General features: G+C 56.4%; 1 protein-coding gene across 4 annotated transcripts in view; it reads left to right on the top strand.

The window, feature by feature from the left end:
• Positions 1-22283, top strand: part of BTBD19 (BTB domain containing 19) — an 84317-nt gene continuing 62034 nt past the window's right edge. For 2 of the 4 annotated variants that reach the window (XM_073357917.1, XM_073357916.1), the window contains exons 1-3: positions 29-668; positions 11639-11867; positions 20593-20646. In XM_073357917.1, the coding sequence (XP_073214018.1) occupies positions 580-668; positions 11639-11867; positions 20593-20646 (372 nt within the window). In that variant the 5' untranslated portion in view covers positions 29-579. Of the gene's footprint in view, positions 669-11638; positions 11868-20592; positions 20647-22283 lie in introns of all 4 variants that reach the window. The other 2 variants (XM_073357919.1, XM_073357920.1) reach the window with 2 other exon arrangements.

The raw sequence follows: 22283 nt of genomic DNA, 5'->3' as shown, positions 1-22283 counted from the left end.
CCCAGGGGCTGGCCACGGACCAGCCCTTCAGTTCCAAGGCTGAGCCAGGCTGAGCTCCCAGATGGTGGCTGGCTCTGGCTGGCTCTGGAAAGCAGATGCTGTGTGGGGTGTGATTTTCCAGCTGCTTTCCCGCCGCCCTCCTGCCGGCCCCAGCCGTGAGTCTCGGCCCCTGCAGAACTCCTGTCCCGCTGCTCCCGCTCCCCTCTGGTTTGCTGCCTTTCCTCGGCCTGGCCCCCGGGCCGGCTGGCTGCCTCGCTCTAGACTCTGACCCTGCTCCTCTCGGTTCAGGCCCACGGGTTTCCCACACACCCCGTCTGGCAGCCGCTGGATTTCTGGAGCTGGGCAGCGGCCGGTTTCCTTAGTGATGAGCTCTGTTGCTTGCAGCAGGGGCCTCCTCCCCGTGGCCTAGGCCTGCCTCCCCGGCTCTGGCCTGCTCCCGCCCGCTCCCGCCGGCTCTCTGCAAGGCGCTGGGCGAGATAGCGGCCCGCAGGCCTGGCTGAGCCGCTGAACCTGGCCGGCTCTCTCGGCCGCACGCCCAGCCCCGCTCCCTCCCGCCTGCCTCGGTCGCCGCCCCAGGCCATGGCCTACGCCGGCTCGGCCGTCCTGGAGGGGGACGCGGCCGCCTTCGCCGCAGCCATCAGGAGCCTCGTCAACAACCCGCGGTTCAGGTGAGCTGGGCCGGGGAGCGGCTGGGCCAGGCCGGGGATATGCCTGGTACAGCTGGCGGGGCCGTACGCCCGCCAGAGCCGTACTGAGGGTGGGCCCTTCCCTGTCCCTCGACTCCACCCTGTGGAAACTGTGGATGCATCCGATGACGTGAGCTGTAGCTCACGAAAGCTCATGCTCAGATAAATTGGTTAGTCTCTAAGGTGCCACCAGTCCTCCTTTCCTTTTTGTGGAAACTCAGCCGCCCTCCCGCTGCGCCCCCTGCCAGAGCGTGTGCGGGCGCGGCCCCCTGCCCAGCCCCTCTGCCCGTAGCCAGCATCACTCCTGAGGGCCTGTGTGCTGTGAGCTACTCCCTTTGCTCCCTGTCCTAAACCTGCGTGCAGCGCTGCTGGGGGCCGTGAAGCAGTCGCCGCGGCTCATCCCAGAGACGGCTGCATTCCCGTGCTGGACAAAGTGCTGTGTGTGTGGGGAGGGGGTTGAGAATTTCAGAGCAGCCGAGAGGGTTTAGACACGTGTCTAAACGTGTGTCGAGGTCCCCTAGCCTGCTTTGAAAATCTCCGCCTCTGTCCATGGAAGTTTGCAAAGCTCGCGGGGCTGCGTCGGAAGAACAGCGCCCTGTGCACGCAGCCCAGGTGGGTGACCCCCTAGCACTCTGGCGAGGAGCGGGCCCCGCCGTGGCCGACAGCAAGTCCGTGGGACAGGGTCGCTGGCCTTACATTGGCCCCCCACGCTAAGAATTTTATGCAAACTTCTGTGGTTTCAACTCACTTCTTGCAAACCATTTGACAAGCCCGCGTGCGGAACCGGCTGGCACCTCAGGGCTGATTTCGCCAACCTAGGGCCAGCCCTGCGCTCTGATGGGAGCACGTCGCCCACTGGAATCCATTCCAGGGGGGCCGTGGGTCTGGTCTGTTCGCTGAGTCACCGGCAGTTCTTTATTCTGGAGGCGGCTTGCGGGGCCCGTCTGAGCACTGAAACCCAGGGAGGGTGGAAGTCCCTGTGGGCAGTGCTGGGTTTACAATGGGCCAGTGGCGCCATGGAGCCGGGCCCATGCTCAGAAGGGGCCCTGGCCTGCTCCGCTTGCTGGCTCCCCCCCTTCCACTTGCTCCTCTCGGCCTGCAGGGTTGTGCAGGGTGCTCTGCATTTGTGGGGGACTTTGGGGAGCCCTGGCCATAGGGAGTTGGGGGGGGCGGGTGTTGCAGAGGTGCAGAGGAAATTTCTGATTTCCCCATGGGTGCTTGACCCAGCTCTGTCCCAAGCCCCACCCCCACTCCACCCTTTCCCCCAAGGCCCTGCCACCCACCTCTTCCTGCCCCCACTCCACCCCCACCCCACCTCTTCCTGCCCCACCCCGCACCCTCCCCCCGAGCGCCCCCACCTCTTCCTGCCCCTGCTCCTCCCCTCCCCCCCAGCGCCTCCTGCCCCCTGCTGAACAGCTGATCAGCGGCACGTGGGAGGCGCTGGGGCGAAGCTGATCAGCAGGGCTGCCGGTGGGTCCTGAGCAGCCCCGGAGCACCCATGGAGTTGGTGCCTATGGGGTGTTGGGCGTGGGGGGCTGTGTGGCACGGCCTGGGCCTGCCCCCAAGGGGAAGGGGCACGCTGGCAGCACTGGGCTGGGCGGGCCACTGTGCGTCTGCTGGTTTGTGAATAGTGCCCTCGCACTGGGCTGGCAGAGCGGGGCCGCCCCTGCCATGCCCCATTGCCCCTGGCCGCCCCTCACTCTGGGGACCGACCTCCCCGCGCCGGTTCCATTGCCCCTATGGGGGCCCACAAATATGTTTGGTGCCAGGCCCACAAAATGTTAATCCGGCCCTGCTCATCCCTGGAGCACAGTGCAGCCGCTACGGGACTGTTTTCGGGCCCTTGCTGTCTGCTGGCCGTGATGGGGAGAGTTCGTGGGCAGCCGGCGAGAGAACCTGGTGGGAGGAAGGTGTGCACCTCCACTGCTCCTTGGGTTCTCTTCCTGCGAAATGGAAACCACCAGTTTGACGCGGGGCTGAGGCCGTGGCTAGCTGGTGAGCACGGGAAGCCAGTCGCATGCCCGTGACGGTTTCTTTTGAGGAACTTAATGCCCCCATGAACTCCACCCACGTCACCTTTACTCAGGCCTGGTCTGCACCAGACAATTAGGCCAGTTTAACGACGTCAGTTAGGGGGATGAAAAATCCACACCCCTGAGTGATGCCGTCGCGCTGACCTAAGTCACCGTGTAGACAGTACTGGGTTGACGGAAGAATCCTTCAGTTGACCTAGCTACTGCCTCTGCTAGCAAGAGGAGCCAGGAGTAGCTGTGATGAAGTGGGAACTGTTGTCATGTTTTGTAGGAGTACTGTGTGTGCCTCAGTTTCCCCAATGTGTTGCACAAGTATCTAGCTGGTGGGACAAAGGTGCGTGATCGTTGCAGAAACTCTACCGGGTAGCTGCCAGCGCCCAGACAATGGCCAGACACTCTGCACCCTGGCAACTGATGGCTGGGGCACATCCTCTTCAAGGAGCCAGCCGAAGGAGTTGGAGAACAAACAGACATGGAGGCCAGGTGACAAGTTTGCCTGAAAAAGAGACAAAGGATGGAGGGGCAACTGGGCACAACCGAGGTTGGGTTGCTGGAAGTGAGTCAGTCTCCTGGACTGGGACTCGGGGGGAGAGCCTGGGGCTCTGGACCCCCCCAACATAGACTTTGCTGAACCTTCCTGATTTCTGTGCTAGCAAGAACTGTTCTACGCTGCGTTCCAGATGACTAATAACCCTTCTGTTTTAGCAAAAAGAACAGGAGGACTTGTGGCACCTTAGAGACTAACCAATTTATTTGAGCATGAGCTTTCGTGAGCTACAGCTCACTTCATCGGATGCATACTGTGGAAACTGCAGTAGACATTATATACACACAGAGACCATGAAACAATACCTCCTCCCACCCCACTGTCCTGCTGGTAATAGCTTATCTAAAGTGATCATCAAGTTGGGCCATTTCCAGCACAAATCCGTTTTACACGCTGGCCAAGAGTCACTGCAGAGTTGGGGTGCAGAGCCCTCTAGGGGTGTGACACAAGCCCCCATCGAAGATAGGATTAGCCGTTCCACAAAGGGGCTCTTCCCACTTCTGCGTTCAGCACCCTGGTTCACGCGCCCCGGTGACGCCATGCTGACTAACCTGGCCGCCTGGAGTCTGACCAGCCACCCCCTCGTCGGCAGGCTTTGCCAACCCCATACTCGGTCACTGCTCTGTGTGGGGTCCCTGGCTCCTCTCTCCTGCCATGGGGCAGAGGCCGAGCATTGGTCTCTGTACTAGACCCCGGAGGCCCTGAGCGGAGCCAAACCCATAGGTACAGTTGCACTCTCTCACCACTGGATAGCTCACGCCTCAGCTCAGCATCGGCCTGCCTCCCGGCCATTATCTATTTGTGAAGGCTGGCGGGCGCGGCTGGCGCTGCCTGGGCACACAGCTCCTGCCCCACCGGGTCCTTCCTTCTGGGCCAGCTGGCTCTGGGAACTGTGGCACACCAGAGCTGGTAGCTGGACAACAGATTTGTGAGGCAGCAGGGGGCTTGGACAGTCCCAGCATGGCTGGTATGATGCGGTAACCCGCAAACACCCCCCACCCCGGGCACACAAGGAGGGCACCTCATTCCCCACGTGCAGTTAGCCAGAGAACCTCTCCACCCCAGAGCCGTTGCAGCTGCTTTGTTCAGCAACTAGAATCCCAGTGGATTGCCCCGATCCAGGGAAATCTGCAGTTCCAGGGAAGGGTGACTAACAAATCAGGCAGGTTTTCAGCGCTCGAAAGCTGAGCAGGGAAGGACCTGTCACAAGGCCCAGCGATGCACTGGGCTGAGGAGCGATGTATACGGCACGGTCCACACACTGCTCCTCCCTGGACAGGACTGGCTGAGGACAAGCTAAGCAGCAGCCTTTGCTCCTGGTGGTGGGTTTCACCAGTCGGTGCAGCCACACGTCACTAAAAGAAACCCAGCGCCTCCCAGCGGGATTTGCGCAGCCTTGTGCACTGGCCACGTGCTCCAGTAGGGGAGAGAGCCCTGGGTTTGTGCTTAAGGGCTTGACCCAAACCTTTCCACTGGCTTTGGTCAGGCCCGACATGGGGAGCGTGCGAAGTCACCCCTTTCCTTTAGGCCTACCTGCGGAGTCTTGCACAGCTAGGTGCCAGGTGCCAGTCCAGCCTCACTAGGGGGTGGACCCAGAGAGAGGAGCCGGGTGGGGCTGAGCCTCCCAGCACAGTTGGCCATCGTCGTCTCCCTTGGGGGCAGCCGTGGTGGAGAAGCCCAAGAGCTGAACAGGCCGCTGGGCGTGAGCAATCTGCTCCCTCTGGGCCCCTGGGCGGGCAGTGTGTGGCGTGGCGCGGCCACTGGCCCAGGCCCTGCCTGCTCTAGGGATGGAGAAGAGCCTCTCGCTTCTAGAAGCAGAGTGGAGCCGGCGGTGGAGGAGGAAGCTGGAGCCAAGGGACGGAGGAGATGCTCAGGAGCGAGCTTTGTTGAGGCTGCTAAGGGAGAGCAGCTAGCAAGGCGTGCTGGGGAAAAGCAATTCCCCAGGCCCATGCACCTCACTCCAGAGCTCGGACTTTGGCACCATTGCTCATGGAGGCCGAGTGGTGTGAGCAGAAGCCAGGTTTCCTCTCCATGCAGGGCTTCAGGCGGCTGCCGAAAGCACAAAGGCAAACCTGCTGAGCTGGTGGAAAAATGTGGTTAACAGATTTTCTAGCACTTCATCAGCACTTTCATCTGTGGCCCAAGGGGCAGGTTTCTAAACGCCCAGGCCTGAGCGCTCGCTTCCCCCAGCTCCTATTCCCACTCGGATGGGGAAGCTCAGGCCTAAATGCCGGTGGCACGTAGTGGAAGGAGGCAGCTGGAGCAGCCATCAGCCATGCAATAGCTAGAAACTGGCAGGTGATGTGGGGCTGCCGGGCCAGTGTCCTGGCTGTGGTCCAACCCCAGGCATTACAAACTCAGCTGGCATTGTCCGGTGGCCCCATGTTCTCCACTGCCTGGCCATAGCTGTTGTGCCGTGTTGATGTGCGCTGTTAAACAGCTGCTGCGTTTCACCCCAGAGGTGGCTGGAGTTTTGGGCTCCATGGTGTGAGGCTGGCTTGGGAAGCAGCTGGGGATGAAATGTAACAGGCAGTGATCCCTTTCCCTGCCTTGCGAGGCTCTGCCCTGAGCGGGGGCTGGGAGGTGCCCTTTTGATTCCCAGGGGTTCTCTGTGCCGTGAGGGCCAGTTTGATGCTACAATGTGTGAGCGTCTCGCGTGGGGGGGAATGGGATGGCTCAGGCGCTGGGATACAGAGCTTGGCCCATGTCGGTCACTCATTCAAATCCACTCAACACTCCACCGCTCTGCCAGGCAAGAGCCCTACTAAGGCTGCTCTCCCCTTGCTAAGGGGTTGTGCTGGGTACGGATGGATTTAAACAGTTTGGCCTAGATCCTGAAGGGTATCTAGGCTCCTAATGCTAGTTGCTTCCTGGGCCTTCCTCCCTGGGGCAGGCTCATGAAATACACCCAGGGGCCCAGCCGGCTGCTGTCAGCCCGCGTTCCCTTCGATGGCTGCAGTGCACGGGGTACAGTGCGGGACAGCATCGGTGCAGAGGAAGGATGGCCTCGTGCGTCGGGCACTTGAGAGACCTGGGCTTGATTCCCTGCTCTGCCACAGAGTCCCCGTGTGACCTTGGGAAAGTCCCTTAGTCTCTCTGTGGCTGAGCTCGCCAGCAGCATGATGGGGGGATTATATTAAAGCTACGCTGAAGGTAGTGAGGTGCTCAGAGGTGCCGGGGCCGGAGAAGGACTCCGCTCAAGCCACTGGCTTGTCTCAGGTGGCCTTGAAGGACAGAGTTCCAATGTTCTTAAGGCCAAACACTGGGCGGGGGGGGGGGTCCCATTTCAATGAGTCAGGCAGCTTTTCCCAGCTGCTTGGGGCAGCCTCTGGCTCCCACTGCCCACCAGGCAGAGCCTGGGCTAGCTCTGGGAGAGGAACAGGCTGGGTTGAGTGAGACAAGTCCAGGATTTGCAGTCTGCAGTGGGAGACAGGGACCACGCGGCAGTGGCCTTTGCTGGGAGAGGCCTGGCCACTTGGGCTGGAGCTGTCAGAGAGTGTTTGGGGGGAGGGCGGACGAGCCACATTCCTGGGCTCATGTAGACCTGGACTCTGTGATGCAATGGAGAGAATATCCCAGTCTCCGTCAAGGAATGTAGCACGCGCTGACCCTTAGTGCTAACGGGGTGGTTTATTGTCTGAGCATCATCTCTGAATTCCCAGGGCTCCAGCCTGTATCCCACAGGGTTGACTCAGCCTTCCAGCATAGGCACACTGAGTCCCTGCCACTCACTCCCTATGGCATTTTGGCTGAGTCCTTGAAGCTAAGGTCCTGTCTGCTCTACACAGGTACTAAAGAGCCCATACTTCATCAGAGGGTAGCTTTGCCTTTCTGCTCTTGGCCAAAATGCCATGCTCACCGCCCTTCTGCTGGTGCAGCGTGATATGTGCTGGGTGGTTGATGTCTTCCACACCAGAGGTGGCTGCATTTCATTGTGGGTGTATAGATCCTGAAGTGCTTTGAGATGGAGAGTGCTTGGAGATGGCAAAGTCACTAAACACAGAACAGGCCCAATGTCACTTAAAGGGCTCAACCCAAAAGCCAGGTCAGTAGACTCACCAGCTCTTTCAGGCTGCAGCCTACACAGGCAGCTTGGTGCCACATCCCGGTGCCCAACGCGCTTGGGAGATTTGGGTTCTGGGCTTGGCTCTACCATAGACTAGGCCCAGACTTTAGGCCCCTCACTTGCATGTAAATCCTCAGTCCCTTGAGGAGCTGCCCCTCCATGCCTTCCCTGCAAAATGGGGACCATCAGAATCCTGCCTTAGCTCACAGAGAGACTGGGCGGATCGGCCCGTTGGCTGGGGGTGAGCCGCCCAGATGCCATGGTGTGGTGGGCACAGGCGATCAGCGGGTGGTAGGATTGACTCCTCTTGTGCATTGTGAGCAGCGGCAGCCCCCGACCAGGCTGGCCCCACTGTGCCACCAGGCGGGTGTTGGCAGCAGCGCCCACACGCTGGCGTCCCGGGAGAACCGGGAGGTTGGAGGCGTTTACCCGCGGTGGAATTATTTGTCAGCATTTCTGGTTCTAGCCCAGCTGCCTGACTCAAGGGTCATGAGTCAAAGGAGGTGAAAAGCAGATTTCTGATTCTCAGCAGCTGGACTTTCCACTCCCTGCTGCACGGAGTGAAAACCCCTCCATGCAAGCGCTGGGCCCACGGCACTTTCCTTTTCAGTTCTGACTCCACACGGGTGTGCGGCCTGTAGTTTTATGAATCTTCCAGAGGAAGTGGTTTACCTGCCCTACATGGAGTTTTGAACCAAACAAACAAACAATAGCAGCCATGCAAACAATGAGAACCCTCAGCACTTCCCGAACCGCTGCACAAAGCCCTGGGGGGTACGCAAGGAGAACCTCCATTAGCTGTTAGCAGTACAGGGCCCATGATACTCGGTTGGGCAGTTCAGTCCAGCCAGTAGCAGGCACTGTGCGTATGTATTCAGGGAAATACCCACACCACCACCCCCGCCCAATGAGATGTAACCTCAGCCCCATGGTGTGACTGGCATTTGTGGGGGGGAGGTGAGGTGGAGGGGTGAAGGCTGCATGTCCTGGCCTCCTGCTGGAGTAGATTTGTTCAGTCACTTGCAGGGAGGCAGCACACAGATGGCTGAGCCGGGTGGGGGTGAGGGGGGTGATTAGTGGGAAGGAGCAGCCATGAGGGGCCACGTGCTGGGCTCTTCTGCCTCCATTAGGCTCTGCACGGGAGGATACTCTGAATGGAGGATGGGGGTTTGGGGGTTTAGGGGTTACATTGCATGGTGGGCAGGGTACTCTGCCTGGGGGATAGGGTGGGGGTCAGGGGTACTCTGCATGGAGGATGAGGGTTTAGGGGGTACATTGTATGGTGGGCAGGGGTATTCTGCCTGGGGGATGGGGGTCAGGGGTACTCTGCATGGAGGGTCAGGGTACTCTGCATAGGGGATGGGAGTCGGGATACTCTGCATGGGGGAAGGGGGTACTCTGCATGGGGGATGTGTTACCTGCACGCATTAGGGCACCCCACCTTTTCCCAATCCGTAGGGCTCAGGGTGTAACTAACCTGGTCAATGTAAGGACCCACGCCCTTTCCCAATCCGTAGGGCTCAGGGTGTAACTAACCTGGTCAGTGTAAGGACCCACGCCCTTTCCCAATCCGTAGGGCTCAGGGTGTAACTAACCTGGTCAATGTAAGGACCCACGCCCTTTCCCAATCCGTAGGGCTCAGGGTGTAACTAACCTGGTCAATGTAAGGACCCACGCCCTTTCCCAATCCGTAGGGCTCAGGGTGTAACTAACCTGGTCAATGTAAGGACCCACGCCCTTTCCCAATCCGTAGGGCTCAGGGTGTAACTAACCTGGTCAATGTAAGGACCCACGCCCTTTCCCAATCCGTAGGGCTCTGGATATATACTACTTCTGCAGGTGTGCAGGACCTTTTACCAGTGAAAGAGCCTTACACAGTAATATCTGGACCCTCTAGTCATTAACAATCACCAAGCAGAATACACACTAAGCAGACAGTGCCATGCTCACCAACCCTGATCAGGCAGGCGGACTTTCCCTGTTGGCCAGGCAAGGTCGGTCTCGTCTGGGTCCCAGTTGCTGCATGACACGTCTGAACAGCTCTGATCTTAGGCTGAGTCTTGGGGGTGAGTTCTTCTTCTTCCAGGTCTTTCCTTCTTCTTATGCTTCTCTTCCCAATTGGTCTCCTTCTTGGACCCCAGTTTATATAGTGAAACTTGAGTCCGGTTTAGCTAGACCTTAACCAATCCTAACATAGAGTAACATAATTCTCTAACCAATTATATCCCACTACCCTAATTAACTGACACCTAGCAAAATTAATTATACAGCAGACAGAAACAATTAAAGAACCAGACGGAGACCATACAGGTAAACAATAGGGAAGTGGGGACCATAATGCCAAAACAATAAAGAAATGAGGATTTCACGGTCAGTTCTTGCCAGACAGGATGCTATCAGACTAAGTTTTCCTTAACCATCTTAAGCTCTGTTTCTTTATCTGGTGATACCGGGTGCCATTAGGATGAGGTCTCCTTCTTACCAGCCAGATAGGACATTGTTTTAATATAATTAGAGGCAATGTGAGGATGTGACTTCCTGCTTCTCAGCTAATGGCTGCTGCTCTTTTAATCTGACTGCAGATGAAGGCCTTAGGATATGGCTGCTGACAAAGGCCTTATCCTTACAGATGGGGGATTAGGGGGTACTCTGCATGAGGGGGCAGAGGTACTCTGCCTGGGGGATGGGAGAGTCAGGGGATACTCTGCATGGGGGGGCAGGGGTACGCTACATGGGGTATTAGGGAGTACTCTGCATGGGGGATGGGGGATTAGGGGGGTACTCTTCCTGCCGGATGGGGGAGTCAGGGGGTACTCTGCCTGCGGGATGGGGGAGTCGGGGTACTCTTCATGGGATATTAGGGAGTACTCTGCCTTAGGGTAGGGGTCAGGGGTACTCTGCATGGGGGATGGGGATACTCTGCATGGGGAATGGGGTGTAATGATGCTGGTTCTGGCGGGACCCAACTGAGAGTGCCAATTCAGGACAAATTGCTTAAAGCAGGGCAGTTACAACCCAAGGCTGGGGTTTCTATGCACACCAAGGCAAACCAAACCAGCCAGACAGAGGACTTCAGTTTTACCCCACTGGCTAACCACAAGTCACACAAGCAATTCCCATAGACACTCCTGTTTCCCAGTATCCCCACCAGTGCCACTCGTTATGGGGACAAATGGTGATGAAAACCAATACCCCAGTAAAAGAAAAAAAGTTTCTCTCGATCCCAAAGGACCAAGCCCCAGACCCAGGTCAATATACAAATCAGATCTCACCCACAAATCACGCTGTTGCCAATCCTTTCGAATCGAAAATCTAAAGGTTTATTCATAAAAGGAAAGAAATATAGACGAGAGCTAGAATGGGTTCAATGGAATCAATGACATACAGTGATGGCAAAGTTCTTGGTTCAGGCTCGTAGCAGTGATGGAATAAACGGCAGGTTCAAATCAAGTCTCTGGAGAACATCCCCAGCTGGGATGGGTCCTTCAGTCCTTGGGTCAAAGCTTCAGTGTAGCAAAGTCTCTCCACAGGTACGAAGCAGGATTGAAGACCAGATGGAGGAGCTGCAGCAGCGTTTTATAGTCTCTTGCCATGTGGTCTCTTTCTTTGTCCCAAGGACACGCTGCCCATCCCATGGCCTGGAAACACCTCAGAGTTCTGTCCCTAGGCAGGTCCCTGCACACCTGGCTGAGTCCCCAGGCGAGTCTGCCTTCTCTCACTGGGTCAGTTGTGTTGCTGAGGGTCCTTAATGGGCCACCCAGCAGGCTAGGCAGAGCTGACACCCACTTGTCTGGGGTGTCCCCCAGAAGCAGAGCAGAAGTTTGAAATACAGACAGTCTAAAGCCAATACTTATATCCTTCAATACAAAAATGATACATGCAAACAGACAGCAAAATCATAACCAGCCAACCATCACCTCGTCTTAGACACCTTATTTGACCCCCTTTATACAAGATTTGGTGCCACTACAGGACCTTGGTTGCAACAACGTTCTAAACGGTCCCAGTTCAAGTCAATAACATCACATGGGGTCAGGGGTACTCTGCATGGGGGATGGGGGTCAGGGGTACTCTGTATGGGGGTAGGGGTACTCTGCATGGGGGATGGGGGTCGGGGGTACTCTGTATGGGGGTAGGGGTACTCTGAATGGGGGATGGGGGTCGGGGTACTTTGCATGGGGGATAGGGGGTACTCTGAATGAGGGATGGGGGTCAGGGGTACTCTGCATGGGGCACTCAAGCAGTGGCCACCCTGTTGCAATCCCCGCTCCTCATGGCGTGGCTTGGCCTGTCTCCATCTCCGCAGTGACGTGACGTTTGTGGTGGGCAGGGAGAGGCAGGAGGTGTTTGCCCATCGCTGCATCCTCGCCTGCCGCTGCCAGACCTTCCAGGGGATGCTCTGCCAGCCCCAGCCAGGTGCCCAGGAGCCGTGGCCCCCCCAGACCCCATTGGTCCTCAGCCATGTGCAGCCCGAGGTCTTCCTGGCCGTCATCGAGTTCCTGTACACCAACAGTGTGACCCTCAACAGCCTCATCGTGAGTGCCGCATGCTGCCCCGGGGCCGGGTGCCCTGGGAAGGGCAGGGGTGGGTCAGGCACAATGACAAGGGACCCCAAACTGGGCTGCAGGGAGGGCATGGCAGGATAATACGTGGAGATGGCTCATGTCACTTCCCCCTCTAGCAGCTAGGCCACAGAGAGGATTATAGCCTACTACTGTTGCCCTCTAAGGGATCTATTTCTTTAGCTCAAGTGGTAGAGGGCTGTGCCACAAGTCCTGGGTTCAAGCCCAGCCCACACAGGGGAAGGTACATGTGCTGTGGCTTGTAGGGCACGTAGAGTGTAGTTAGAGTCTGCAGTGCCGGATCCAGACAGCACCACCGCCTGATGGGAGCTAGGGCTGCAGCTGCCCCACTCATCTCCCCAGGCCTCCTGGCTGGGAGTGGCTTGCGTTGCTCCAGTCCCTGAACCATGGCTCTCCCTCCAGCCTGGCCTGGCCGAGGAGAGAGGGAGAAGTCCCTGGCCCAGGCATGGTTAGCTTGGGGGCTGCAGGAAGAGGCCAGCGTGGGCTGGAGTGCTGGCTTGTCCCCGCCCCTGCTCTGCCAGCTTTGTAATCCTCGATACTCCTCGTTATGGGGGCAGTGGGGGAAAGGGCGGGGGTGCCAGTGGGAGGGGGCGGCACTGGAGGCTGCTTGCTCTAGGCTATTTTTAGAGCAATGCCCCTCGCCCCGCCCAGGCAGCACCGGAACAGGGTGCGAATCACCCAGCTCAGAGAACTAAGATAAACTCAGCCCAAGGAAACAGGAACCACCCCCGGGAAAACACTGCCAGCCGGGGCCATCCCGGGCATCGCCCTGCCTGGGGGCAGAGTCACCCGGGGGATTCAGCCCTTTCTCTCCTACGCTCTCCGCACCACGATCCTTGCTCAGACACCCCCCCTCACCTCCTGGCCCCATGCACTGACCTGCTGAGCCTTGGCTGGGGGCATCCCAGCCCCCCGGCAGCCGTGGAGAGGCCCAGGAGCGCAGATCAGCCCCGGCCATCACCTTACATTCCTGCAGTGAAATGGGCCAGGGCTGGATTTTAACCTCTCCGCCAGCCCCAAATTGAGAGCCCACGGCACAGAGAAAGGGCCCCAGAACTCGGGGGGGTGGGGGGGAGACCGTGGGCACAGCCACGGCCTTTCCCCAGCCCCCGACGGCCCTGCAAGGTGGCTCCTGAGCTATGGAAGAATCAGGCTTCTCCGGAGGTTCCCTGTCCTTTACCCCGCTCCCATGGCAAAGCATGAGGCAAGTCCAAAGCCAGCTGTGGGGACGGGAAGTGCCCCTCAGTATTAACACCACTCAGCCATTCGCACGGCCATTGCATGGCCATCCTCATCCCCCACCCCCACTCCCGGCCCCTGGATCTAAGCAACTGCAGGGCGGGTGGGACGGCCTGGCAGCCCCCCAGCAGAGCATCGTGGTTCCCCCTCCAGCTGATTCAGCAGCGGTGCTGGGGGCGTCTGGGGGTGTCGTGGTGAGGCAGAGGTGGAGGTTGTTGCAGCCCAGAGCCTGGTGTGACATCCCCAGAGTCCAAGCCGGACTAATGAGGAGCTGTGTTCCCCTGCCCTCGGACCTGGGGTGCCCTTTACCCCACTCTGCTGCTGTCGCCTCCAGTCCCAAACTGCTCACCAACAGCCGCCTGCAGGCAAGTTGCCCACAGTCACGTCGGGGTGTGAACTGCAGCTGGGGACACCCACACGCCCTCGGTCTGGGATTCCCCCCCAGAAACAAGTGTCCTGCACTGGGCAGCTGTCCCCTGGCCAATACCAATTCACACAAGTCAGTGATCTCATCAAGGGAAATAATGCACAGACTCGGTGACCTCAAACGGACTTTCCCAACCCCTTCCACGCTGGATGAGATCAAACAAGTAGATTAACGACGAAGAGGGAGAGTTGACGTGAATACACAGCATGAGGCATGACTGTCAGAAGTGGCTGCAAGAGCAATACAGATAAAACGCAACTGACGCCTGACACACGGACCCAGGTGACACTCAAAGCTCGCCCCATCTTTCAGGAGCTTTGCTGGCTGAAGTTCTTTCGGTCCAGGTCCCTGCCCCAGCCCAACGCTGCTGCTTTTGTTCTTCGGGTGCCTGGACTGCCAGAGGCTGAGAGAATGGCAGGGAAACTCTGGGGCGTCTGCCCCCCCCTTTTTATAGTCCCCCCCACTCCAGTTCTGAGAAGCAGCTCCAGCTGGGAGTGTGGCAACAGGCAGGCTGCAGGCCTGGGAACCCCAGGCTGTTTCTTTGCTGGGATGGAGATTTTTTGCCCTGCCAATGAATGGCCACTTAGCAGGTGATGGCCCATGTGACCTTGTCCACACCTGGCTGAGGCACCAGCTTGCCCTCTGTCTGAAGAACGGGTCTGGCCGCTCCCCAGACTCGGAACATCAAGGGCTATTAGCCAGGATGGGCAGGGATGGTGTCCCTAGCCTCTGTTTGCGAGAAGCTGGGAATGGTGACGGGATGGACGGGGTGACAGGGGCTGCATCACTTGATGATTCCCTGTTCTGTTCTTTCCCTCTGGGGCACCTGGCACTGGTCACTGTCAGCAGACAGGATCAAACTGGGCTTTTGGTCTGACCCAGTGTGGCTGTTCTTTACATGTGGAGTAACTCCAAGCTTATACATTCACACACAAGGTTGCCACAGGTATTTTACCAGGACAATAATGACCAGCAAATAGGAGTTTTATACTTTGTCCAAGGGGTGACGCCAGGGGTCCAGACTGCCACAAGGGGTCTGCTTGAAAGGCCAGGCTGTGTTCCCTTCCCTGCTGAGGGCTGGCTCAAGGGTTGCTTCCCAGGGCGGCCTCCTCATGGCCCTTACTGCAGAGAGCCAGTTGCACTGAGCAGCCGTCTGGCCCGTTGAGCTGCCCTCTTGCCCCTCCGAGGCCCTTGTGGCCTGAGGAGCACAGACGGAGGAGAGACCTGGCCACACAGGCTGTCGTGGGACAGAAACTGTCTCTCTGCCCAGCTGGCGGCCAGTGCCTGTGGCTGTGTGGGTGAATGCCCGATCCTGTTCATCACGGCTCTGGTTGTGTTCCCTCTGGTGTGACTGTTCCAGTGTAAGAGGAGGTGGCCCCTTGTTAGCTGCCTGAAGCCAGGGAGAAATTCAGCTCCCGAGCCTGACACGTGACCTGGACTCTGAGTAAGCTCCGTGCAGGATCAGAGCCCAGCCCGGACCAGCTCTGTGGTCAGCGGATGGGGACCAAGTGTGAAATGCTCCTCTCCCAGAGTCTAGCTGAGCATGGGAGACCCGGCATCTCGCAGGGGATGGACAGGCTGTAGCTGGTGTGGCTGCTGCCTAGAATACACCGTGTGGAATCCCAGCTGGCGTTCTAATGAGAATGGTATTTGGGATTTCCTCTGAGGTGATCCATAGCCAAACAGTGGGCAAATGGGACCTGGTGAAGCCTCTCAGCACACCCGTGAATCAGTGAAGAAACTGAGGCACAGAGAGGGTTGAGCTAGGAATAGCACTGAAGAGCCCCGCTTTGCATCCCCTGCTCTAGCCAGCAGGCCCCAATGCCTATTGCCAGCCTGCGGCCTTCTGGACTAGGAGCTGGGGCATGTTATCCTGCAGTGATCCCGGCAGGGAGATGGTGGTTCCCAGCTTGGGGTCTGCAGGACACTCGCTGGTGGCCTGCAGAGAGCTGGCTGGTGACTTGGGTCCGGCTCTTCCTCCTGGCTTCCAGCTGTTAGAGAACTAAAAATATGCCAACTCCTTTACCTTCCCCTGGAAGGTTTCAGAGTAACAGCCGTGTTAGTCTGTATTTGCAAAAAGAAAAGGAGGACTTGTGGCACCTTAGAGACTAACCAATTTATTTGAGCATGAGCTTTCGTGAGCTACAGCTCACTTCATCGAATGCATATTGTGGAAAGTGTAGAAGATCTTTTTATATACACACAAAGCATGAAAAAATACCTCATCCCACCCCACTCTCCTGCTGCTAATAGCTTATCTAAAGTGATCACTCTCCTTACAATGTGTATGATAATCAAGTTGGGCCATTTCCAGCACAAATCCAGGTTTTCTCACCCCCACCCCCCCCACAAATCCACTCTCCTGCTGATAATAGCTTATCTAAAGTGACCGCTCTCCTTACAATGTGTATGATAATCAAGGTGGGCCATTTCCAGCACAAGTCCAGAGTTTAACAAGAAGGTCGGGGGGGGGGGGGTAGGAAAAAACAAGGGGAAATAGGTTACCTTGCATAATGACTTAGCCACTCCCAGTCTCTATGCAAGCCTAAGTTAATTGTATCCAATTTGCAAATGAATTCCAATTCAAGGGTTTCTCGCTGGAGTCTGGATTTGAAGTGCACGGGCTGAAATTGTGGAAAAGCAGCACCACTTGCCCCATAACCTCAGCCATGCGGAACACAATGCCATCCACAGCCTCAGAAACAACTCTGACATCATAATCAAAAAGGCTGACAAAGGAGGTGCTGTTGTCATCATGAATAGGTTGGAATACGAACAAGAGGCTGCTCGGCAGCTCTCCAACACCACATTCTACAAGCCATTATCCTCTAATCCCACAGAGAGTTACCAAAAGAAACTACAGCATTTGCTCAAGAAACTCCCTGAAAAAGCTCAAGATCAAATCCGCACAGACACATCCCTGGAACCCCGACCTGGGATATTCTATCTACTACCCAAGATCCATAAACCTGGAAATCCTGGGCGCCCCATCATCTCAGGCATTGGCACCCTGACAGCAGGATTGTCTGGCTTTGTAGACTCCCTCCTCAGGCCCTACGCTACCAGCACTCCCAGCTACCTTTGAGACACCACTGACTTCCTGAGGAAACTACAGTCCATCAGTGATCTTCCTGATAACACCCTCCTGGCCACCATGGATGTAGAAGCCCTCTACACCAACATTCCACACAAAGATGGACTACAAGCCGTCAAGAACACTATCCCCGATAATGTCACGGCTCACCTGGTGGCTGAACTTTGTGACTTTGTCCTCACCCACAACTATTTTACATTTGGGGACAATGTATACCTTCAGATCACCGGCACTGCTATGGGTACCCGCATGGCCCCACAGTATGCCAACATTTTTATGGCTGACTTAGAACAACGCTTCCTCAGCTCTCGCCCCCTAACGCCCCTACTCTACTTGCACTATATTGATGACATCTTCATCATCTGGACCCATGGAAAAGAAGCCCTTGAGGAATTCCACCATGATTTCAACAATTTCCATCCCACCGTCAACCTCAGCCTGGTCCAGTCCACACAAGAGAGCCACTTCCTGGACACTACAGTGCTAATAAACGATGGTCACATAAACACCACCCTATACCGGAAACCTACTGACCGCTATTCCTACCTGCATGCCTCCAGCTTTCACCCTGACCACACCACACGATCCACTGTCTACAGCCAAGCTCTGCGATACAACCGCATTTGCTCCAACCCCTCAGACAGAGACAAACACCTACAAGCGTCTATCAAGCATTCTTACAACTACAGTACCCACCTGTGAAGTGAAGAAACAGATTGATAGAGCCAGAAGAGTTCCCAGAAGTCTCCTACTACAGGACAGGCCTAACAAAGAAAATAACAGAATGCCACTAGCCGTCACCTTCAGCCCCCAACTAAAACCCCTCCAACGCATTATTAAGGATCTACAACCTATCCTGAAGGATGACCCAACACTCTCACACATCTTGGGAGACAGGCCAGTCCTTGCCTACAGACAGCCCCCCAGCCTGAAGCAAATACTCACCAGCAACCACATACCACACAACAGAACCACTAACCCAGGAACCTATCCTTGCAACAAAGCCCGTTGCCAACTGTGCCCACATATCTATTCAGGGGACACCATCACAGGGCCTAATAACATCAGCCACACTATCAAAGGCTCGTTTACCCGCACATCCACTAATGTGATATATGCCATCATGTGCCAGCAATGCCCCTCTGCCATGTACATTGGTCAAACTGGACAGTCTCTATGTAAAAGAATAAATAGACACAAATCAGATGTCAAGAATTATAACATTCATAAACCAGTCGGAGAACACTTCAATCTCTCTGGTCACTCGATTACAGACATGAAAGTTGCTATATTACAACAAAAAAACTTCAAATCCAGATTCCAGCGAGAAACTGTTGAATTGGAATTCATTTGCAAATTGGATACAATTAACTTAGGCTTGAATAGAGACTGGGAATGGCTAAGTCATTATGCAAGGTAACCTATTTCCCCTTGTTTTTTCCTACCCCCACCCCTCCTCAGACCTTCTTGTTAAACCCTGGATTTGTGCTGGAAATGGCCCACCTTGATTATCATACACATTGTAAGGAGAGTAGTCACTTTAGATAAGCTATTACCAGCAGGAGAGTGGGGTGGGAGGAGGTATTTTTTCATGCTTTGTGTGTATATAAAAAGATCTTCTACACTTTCCACAGTATGCATCCGATGAAGTGAGCTGTAGCTCACGAAAGCTTATGCTCAAATAAATTGGTTAGTTTCTAAGGTGCCATAAGTACTCCTTTTCTTCTTCCCCTGGAAGCAGTTGCTGTAGCGGGGAGGGCAAGTAGTGGAAGGAGGGACCGTCTCTCTGGTAGAGTTTGGTTCATGTGGTTTACAAGTTGGAGAGCCCCTGCCCGTAATTAATTAATCAGGAAAAGTCAATAGTAAAACTAATGGCAAGGATCACTGCGTTCAAAGGAGCCGTCTGGCATGTGCATTTGCAATTAACTTTAACTGGGGCGTAGCCCTTTCTCCAAGAAAGCCCTGGCTGCTTCTCCTTGGACGCACTGGGGCTTGTTATGAGAGGCCCAGGTTTAGGGAGCAGGACGTGTCTAAGCTGGGGATCTCCGGCCAAGGGAAGAAATGATACCTGTGCCATCCATCACTGCAGCTGTCAGTATCCGCTGGCTGAGTGAAATACCATTGCCAGGAGCAAAAGCAAAATGCTCAACATAGGTAAGATCCTAGGGAGGAGGGATGGTTTGGTCTACTATGTCCCAGCTAGTCCACCTCCTGCACTGTCCCACCCAGTGCCTGGTCCTGCCCCGCCATGAGTTGCGTCCTGGGGACCCAGCATCCTCACTCTGGTACTGCATCGCACCATAACGACACAGATGTCCCAGCACTTGTCTGACATGCTCAGAAGAAGGTGGCAGCCCAGCTCCAGGCAGTGGTGAGAAAATAACCCCACTAGGAGAGTGAGCAACAAGGCTTGGGGTGTCACCCAGGAGGGGATGTCTCACCTCTTCTCCTACCCATTGTCCCTGCTACATAGGTCCCTCCCTTTGCACTTCTTAGGCTGGGGAGGATGGTGGGAAATTGCAAACCAGCTGGGGGCTGGATAACAGCCCTGCCAGGGCTCACGGGTTCCCAGCGGCCTGCCCCTTTCAGCAGCTGTCTCCATAGCTCCTCCCGTTGACTTCTGTCCCTTGCGCTGATCCCAGCTCTGAGCAGACCTCTCCTGACTCGAGCCCACCATACGTGTCTGTTGGGCCACTAGGCAGCTGACCTTGGGCCCCAGGTGTCGTGAGTTGTGCATGTCAAACCAGTGACACAGGCTCCTGGTGTTACCCGCTGTGCCCAGCAATTCTGGGAGAGGGTGAGGCTGGGTTGCGTCCCGCTGCTGGGAAGTTATGAATCAGGCTCTTCCAGTTTTCCTGGCGTTCCTGGGGCTTGTTGAGGCAACACGGTGGCTTTCCCTCGGAGCACCTCTGACTCCGGCCCATCTCCCTCCTCCTTCCCATGCGGCTCAGGAAGTCTTTTAAGGCTCTGCTCACTCATGGAGCTTCGGGCTGGGGATTGTCAGGCTAGCAACACTCAGTAATGTGGGGCGGACGGGATGGCTCCAGGGGCTGGGATCCATCCACCCTGGGTGGCCAGGTCCCCTTCACTCTAGGCTGACGGGAGAGCAGCCATCCTGCCTTGTGTGAATGGTACTGTGGAAACTGAACTGCCCTGCCTTCAATGCGACGGGGGGCCTTCTAGGTCCCAGCTGGGTCACATGGACGGGGAGTTGTACAAGAAGACCACAAGCCAGTTCTGGGGCTGAGCAGAGGCCTCCCATCTCCAGGCCGTCCCAGGACAGCCTGAGGGTCAGATCTGTGCCACCTGGCGCTTGGCAGCAGTTCTGCCAGCTGTGAGTGGGTACAGTGCCCCGAGCGTTGCTCAGACCCTGGGCTAGCGCCTCCCCTGGGCAACGGGAGAATGTCTGTGGCAATGAGCCTCTGCTGCCCACAGCTTTGTGAAATGCCGAACGGTCAGAATGGGCCCTGGTGCTTTGCCACGTTGGCGGCTGAGATCTGCTGTGGCCGGGCCACGTGCCTGCTTGGAGGAGAGCGCGTCGGGGAGAGCCTACGAATGTGTGTGTCTCCTGGCACTTGTCAACACTTCAGCTCCCATGAGCAGGCCAGGCTGCTTCCTGCAGGTGCCAGCTTCCTTTGTAACGTTTCCAAAGCTCTCGGTCTCTTTTCAAACACATTTGTCAGGTGGGGGCCCCCGGCTGGAGCCCCCAAGACGCTCTGTCCCCCCCAACCAATGCCAGTCCCTTGCCCATGCATGTGGGGTGTGTGTGTGTGGGGGGACGGCTGTAGAATAACCCCAGTGCGACCGGCTGAGAGCGGCTGGAGAGGACAGATGCAGAGAACAGACCTGAGGCCCCTGGCCCTGCCAGCATGGCACCTGCGCTCTCTTGCTCACCAATGTGTTTCTTCACTCTGCAGGCCCTGGAGGTGTTCACCTCGGCTGTGGAGTATGGGCTGGTCGACCTGAGGAAGGTAAGGCCCTCGCCTCATGGCCTGGGCTGCCTCTTGTTAAATACATGGGTGCTAGGGGGACGGGACGGCAGGTGATGGGTGGTGATGTCCGGCGGGCCAGGGACTGCACATTTAGCCCTGTCTGTCCCTGGGGGGAGGAAGGGAGTGAGTAGATTGACACAGGGCTGCTAACGTTAGGGGGGCACGTCACCCCAGCAATGCGGATTTGCACCTTCAGAGGGCTGGGCCGGTACCGCCCCATGAGGGACCCGGCAGGAGCGCCCAGAGGGGGCAGGAGCGGGTGATTGTGTCCCTTGGTCGCAGGCTTGTTCTTACACCTCAGGGAGCTGGGTGCAGGGGAATGGTACCAGTAGCTTCTTTCAGCAGGTCACTGGAGATGGTTAAGGGTGCAGGGAGGTAACATCTCGGGGGAGCAAACCAGGGTTGTTTGTTGCCAGCTGCTTCCACCCTGCCGGAGATTGTCTGGAATCACTGCAGAGAAAGCAGCCAGGCCAATGGGAATGGGCTGCTCAATACCTGGCCTTGTGGGTGCATTGCATTGTGGGAGTTTGTAGTCAAGGGCCAAGGCTGCATGAGTAGATTTTGGGTGACTCTATTTCTGGGAAAACTTGGCAATGGGAGGCTCATTCTCTGTGCTCAGTCCAGCAAACTGAGCTGAGTTCCCCAATGTGATCTCAGCTGAGCCTGTCAGCGCTTCTGGGCAGCTCAGAAAGTGGAGAGGTTATGAAAAGTTACCATCGAACCTCAGCCTTATGGACACCTCGGGGATGGGGGTGCCACGGCATCCCTGGGCAGTGCTCTGGGACTGCTCCCTATGGAGCCGAGCAGGACTCTGGTGAAGTTTCCTCTCTGTGAGCAGCCTGTCTGCAGGACACAAAGCTCACACAGCTTCCACCTTCCTGGGTCTGACCTCGGAGCATTCAGCATCCTCTGCCCCTCCGTGCGCTTCCCACAGTGAGTCCACCCAGGCGGGGTCCTAGGGAAGCCAGAGGGTCCTGCCCCACAACTCCACAGTCAGACGTGCCTCTCAGCCAGCCAGTAAAACAGAAGGTTTATTAGATGACAGGAACATGGTCTAAAACAGAGCTTGTTGGTACAGGACCCCTCAGCCGAGTCCATTCTGGGGGGCAGTGAACCAGACAACCGCGTCTGCACTTCACTCCTCGTCCCTGGCCAGTCCAGTTTGCAAATTAATTCCAATTCAGCAGTCTCTCGTTGGAGTCTGTTTTTGAAGTTTTTTTATTGAAGAATTGCCACTTTTAGATCTGTAATCGAGAGACCAGAGAGATTGAAGTGTTCTCTGACTGGTTTTGGAATATTGCAATTCTTGACGTCTGATTTGTGTCTATTTATTCTTTTACGTAGAGACTGTCCGGTTTGGCCAAGGTACATGGCAGAGGGGCATTGCTGGCACATGATGGCATCTGTCACATTGGTAGATGTGCAGGTGAACGAGCCTCTGATAGTGTGGCTGATGTGATTAGGCCCTTTGATGGTGTCCCCTGAATAGATATGTGGACACAGTTGGCAACAGGTTTTGTTGCAAGGATAGGTTCCTGGGTTAGTGTTTCTGTGTGGTGTGTGGTTGCTGGTGAGTATTTGCTTCAGGTTGGGGGCTGTCTGTAGGCAAGGACTGG

Source organism: Lepidochelys kempii, chromosome 8 (assembly GCF_965140265.1).
Source record: "Lepidochelys kempii isolate rLepKem1 chromosome 8, rLepKem1.hap2, whole genome shotgun sequence".
Lineage (NCBI taxonomy): Eukaryota > Metazoa > Chordata > Testudines > Cheloniidae > Lepidochelys > Lepidochelys kempii.
The sequence above is the reverse complement of the archived record's forward strand: the minus strand, read 5'-3'. Positions and strand labels throughout refer to the sequence as shown.